The 4,364-nt window shown below is 43.9% G+C and overlaps 1 protein-coding gene across 1 annotated transcript; it reads left to right on the top strand.

Moving 5' to 3' along the window:
- The first annotated feature begins 2,156 nt into the window (after nucleotides 1–2,156).
- Nucleotides 2,157–2,981, top strand: LOC122054882. Its single transcript, XM_042616304.1, has one exon. The coding sequence runs from the start codon at nucleotides 2,157–2,159 to the stop codon at nucleotides 2,979–2,981; it is 825 nt and encodes a 274-aa protein (XP_042472238.1).
- The last annotated feature ends 1,383 nt before the right edge of the window (nucleotides 2,982–4,364 follow it).

Raw genomic sequence — 4,364 nt, 5'->3', positions numbered from 1 at the left:
CTTATCCCGCATGATCTATCTCATCTTAAGGTTCACTGTCCGCTTGCCTTTCACTTCCGTCGAGCCCATCACCCACACGAACCAGTAGACCGCGACAGCGCCGACGACCGCCGCCATCCACATCGCCGTCGAGAGATCCATTGCTCGTCTTTCAAATGGTAACTCCTTAAAGGAGGATGCAGAAGATTAGGGTTTCGATTTATGGTGGGCGAGGAGAAGCCCAAAAGAAATCGCGCTAAGAAAGTCCGCTAAAATTTTGGTTCATAGACACTGGGTTTTAAAACCCGCGGTTAAAATCCATGTCTATTAATGAAAAAACGGCGCTCATAGACATCGGCTAAAAAAACCGATGTCTATGAGCGAAAATCTGCGCTCATAGACACCGGTTTTTGGGAAAATCGGTGTAAAATACTCAAAGACATCGGTTTTTGCTTAAAACCATTGTTGTTCTACCGATGTCTATGAGGATTTTTCTTGTAGTGAGATTCGGGTGACGGCAGCGTTGACCGCATACGTGAAGTGCCAATCGGCTTCAAGGATCGGTCCTATGGCCGACCGACACCCTTCGGCAAACCGACCGGGATCCATCAGTAGCCAGGGCGATCGGCCAACTGATCTCCAGACTTCTTGTCCAGTCAGTCGGACTTGCAAGCCTCCTTCGACTAGACTGAGGGGGAGGCATGCGATGCGGGGATAAGGAGGATCCTACCCCACGGAGGGTTAGTGCCACGGTGGAGGTCAAAGTCAAGACGATCAACCTTCCTGTATCATCGGTCGATCGGGCAACCCGCTCGCCCGACCGAGATAATGAAGACCTGATCCGGCATCATCACAGCTCAACAAGGTTCTGAGCTTCCGACGCTCAGAAAGACAAGTGCCAAGTATCTGCAAGTGCACGCCGATCAGCCACCCCGCTCGGCCTTATATTGATCTACAAGAACAGCGGGGCGGATTGACGACCGAGCTACACATAAACAGAAGGACGGCCGAGCGGTTGTCCCGCTCGGCCAGACAGGGACTTATGGGCCAGAACAGTGGGAGCGTTGGTAGAAAGTGAGAATCCGAGCGGAGCGGCTATCCCGCTCGGCCCAGTAAAAGACAATGCTATCTGGAGATTATCTTTTTGGGAGCAAGCACCGCTAACAAGCGGCATGGTCGGCGGCTAGTTCAGACGGAAGATCGTACGGCGGAAGCTTCCACTGTCACGTCAAAAATATGCTCGGGTTGTTAAGGTATGGTGTTAAGGACACTTTCCTAACATGTCTTTTCAAGGAAAGTTTTGAGAAGCATGCACGCCCCCGGAGCCCTATATAAAGGTCCACAAACTTCAACGGAGATATGCTAATTTCCCCTGTAGCCACACTGTTACTCTATTTCTGTTACTTCGCTTTCTTGCTTTCACATCGTCGGTGACTGACTTAAGCGTCGGAGGACCATCGCTGGGAAACCCCTCCATGGTTCGGCACTGACGCTGCTATGGTTACAGATCCCTCTAGCTCAGAGTCCACACACGATCAACAGAAACACCACATATATATATATATATATATATAATTCCACTGCCCTCGCACATCATTGGCACATCAATCGTCATAAATTAATTGATTTGTTGAAATTTTTATTTATCATCTTTTATATACTCACAACACACTAAATAAAATGTAAAACTAAGATGAAAGGATATGATTAACTCACGAGAGTCTCAAGAATATATTTATTTTAATTTGGATTGATTAACAATCAAAAGTCCATCAATGAGTTTTATCTAAAATTCATGATGATGGTGTGAGATCTAAATTCAAAAATTAAACATAATCTGACTCACAAGAGTGCTGACAATAAATAATTGTTATTGTTGAGTGAATATCATCATGAATCTAAATAGAGTATGGACTAAAGTTAGCGGACATAGGTACACTTTTAAAAAAAATAGTTTCAGAGGTTGTCATTTGAATTAATTTGGATGGGTCTAAAATTTATAAATATTTTTTAAATTAAATTATAAATGTTTTCGCTACTACTTGTTTCTTGCATTCACTACGCCCACATGCTTCTTCAATTAATCTGCCAATTAAATTTCCACTTCAACACCATCTCCATTACATTAACTCTTCTCATCTCCCTCTCGCTTCTCCTTTTGGCATCGTCACAGCCGTATGGGGACCGGGTGGCTGCGCTCCCTGCATTGCAACTCTAACGCCCTCGACGATGTCGTCGTGTACTCCCGGACACCCTCGTCTTCGTCGTCTTTGGCCAAGAAGCCCATATTCCTCGCTTCCGTCTCCTGTGGCAACGACTCCCACGCCGTCAAGGATGTCTGCTTATTACCGAAATACCCCTCATCGACGCCCAGGCCGAAGACCAAGAGTAAGCAGAGGCCAGTCCGGCCGCCTCATTCGCCTGCTGCTGGGCCCCGCTCCCTCGCGCTCCCCTTCCCCACGCTCGAGGATCTCCCGGCCGGTCAATCATCGCGCCGCGTGGTCGAGATCATCTTCGCCTCCAGTTGGTCCTTCTCCGGCGAAGGCGCCGCCACCTTCCCGGGGGAGATCGAGATGCTGTTCCGCGTCCACAACCCGGCGCGAACGGTGGCCCGGTTCGAGGAGTGCCGAGACGCGGCCCGAGCACGGGCCGCAGACGCGCGTTGCGCTGCCGACGGGAATGAGATGCTACGATTTCACAGCGGCGGCGGCGGCAGTGGGCTGGTTTACAACGCTGGCGTGGTGCGCAGCGCGGTGTGGTCGGCGGGGAAGAAGGTGTCGGGCGTACGGACCTTCTCCAGCAGTGGCATAGCGCACTCGAGCGGCGGCGGAGCTGCCGGTAGACGTGGGATGCTGGTGTGCCGGGTCGTAGCCGGCCTAATCAGTTCCGAGTCGGAGAACGAGTCGTCGGAGGCCGAGTCGGTGAGTCTGGAGTGCGGGGAGCTTCTGGTATTTGATCACCGCGCAGTGCTCCCTTGCTTCCTCATCATCTACACGCTCTAAACCAAAACTGTCAATCCAAAATTCAACTCACCATTCTTATTTTTGTTTTTTCCTCACCATTTCTGGGAGGTTTTTAAGTCGTCCCGACTCAGTGACTTGGTAGATTTTGTGTCGTGAAAATTTGCCCCCATCTCTTCTTCAAGTGAGCAGGGGATTATTTTCTATTTCATGCTTCTTGTTATCTTGCATCTATGGCTGTCTCTTGACTGTCATACTCTTCTGTTCTTGTAAGAAAGTTGGCTCGTTTTTGTAGGATTTGTTTGATGTTACATGGAACAGAAAAACTTCTATATTGGTGAAATAGTAGGAACAACAGAGTCTTTTATCTATAGTTAAAGCTCAATCCAGTGAGATATATAGCACTGTGAGTCTGTGAATCATGTATCTTGTCTTGTTATGGTATTTCCTAGGGTGAATGGATCAGTGGTTTAATTTTAGTCCATCCTAACCATTTTTGAATCTGAGTCTAATTGAACAAAACAAAAATCCTAAATCACAATGTGCCTTCGTATTCTTTTAGTTCTATAATAATGTTTTTCAAATTAAATCAATTAAAGACAAACAAAAAAAAAAAAAAACTAAACAATACGCAATAGTCAAAATATTTCTATTATAAAAAAATTAAGATAAATATATCCAAAATGATCACTAAAAAAATAATCCGACTTGTAGTTTTAGAGTAAAAATATTAATCAAGTATATATAATTAAATTGTTAAGTAATTTTTTTTTCAATCGAAATTTTTTGACGAGCTTTAACTTTGAGAAATTTTATATAGTCAATAAGATTTTATAAGTAATTCGAGCATTTGGTAAACATCACTCATCTCTTCTCCTCATAGGGGGTATTCATACACCTCTACATGATTTGAGGAGCAAGTCATCTCCCAAACCCAATAAGCAAAACCAATCTAATCCATCTTGGTTCTTAATTAAAATAAATTCTTTTAGTTTATTATTAAATCAAGTTGTTTCATAACTAAACTAAACCTCTTTTAGTTTATTATCAAACCATAATGAATTTATATCTCTTACAATAGTCATAGCGCATCCATGCTTCTATTCCAATAAATATCTTTCCATATTTGTCTTTTGTCTTTTTCAACCAAACTTTGCCTCTCTCTATTTAAAAATCTAATTCTCAAACTCATTTTAAGTCTCTAACATAAACTCATAATGCGTGTGACCTTATAAGTTCCCAGTTATGTTGGTCGTCCATAATTAACCATTAATTATGGAATGATCATGAGTGATACCTAGTGGTACATCATAATCCAAATTGACCAGAAACTCATAGTTGATTTTAGAATTATTTCTAAACCCTTCAATAGCTATAGTAAATTATGTCTTGTTCTTTTCACTTGTCTTATATCCACTTGGTTCA

Source organism: Zingiber officinale, chromosome 3B (genome assembly GCF_018446385.1).
Source record: "Zingiber officinale cultivar Zhangliang chromosome 3B, Zo_v1.1, whole genome shotgun sequence".
Lineage (NCBI taxonomy): Eukaryota > Viridiplantae > Streptophyta > Magnoliopsida > Zingiberales > Zingiberaceae > Zingiber > Zingiber officinale.
The sequence above is the reverse complement of the archived record's forward strand: the minus strand, read 5'-3'. Positions and strand labels throughout refer to the sequence as shown.

Bases quoted from the DNA above. Each gene is read 5' to 3' on its own strand.
- LOC122054882 (XM_042616304.1), top strand. From the start codon at position 2,157: ATGGGGACCGGGTGGCTGCGCTCCCTGCATTGCAACTCTAACGCCCTC.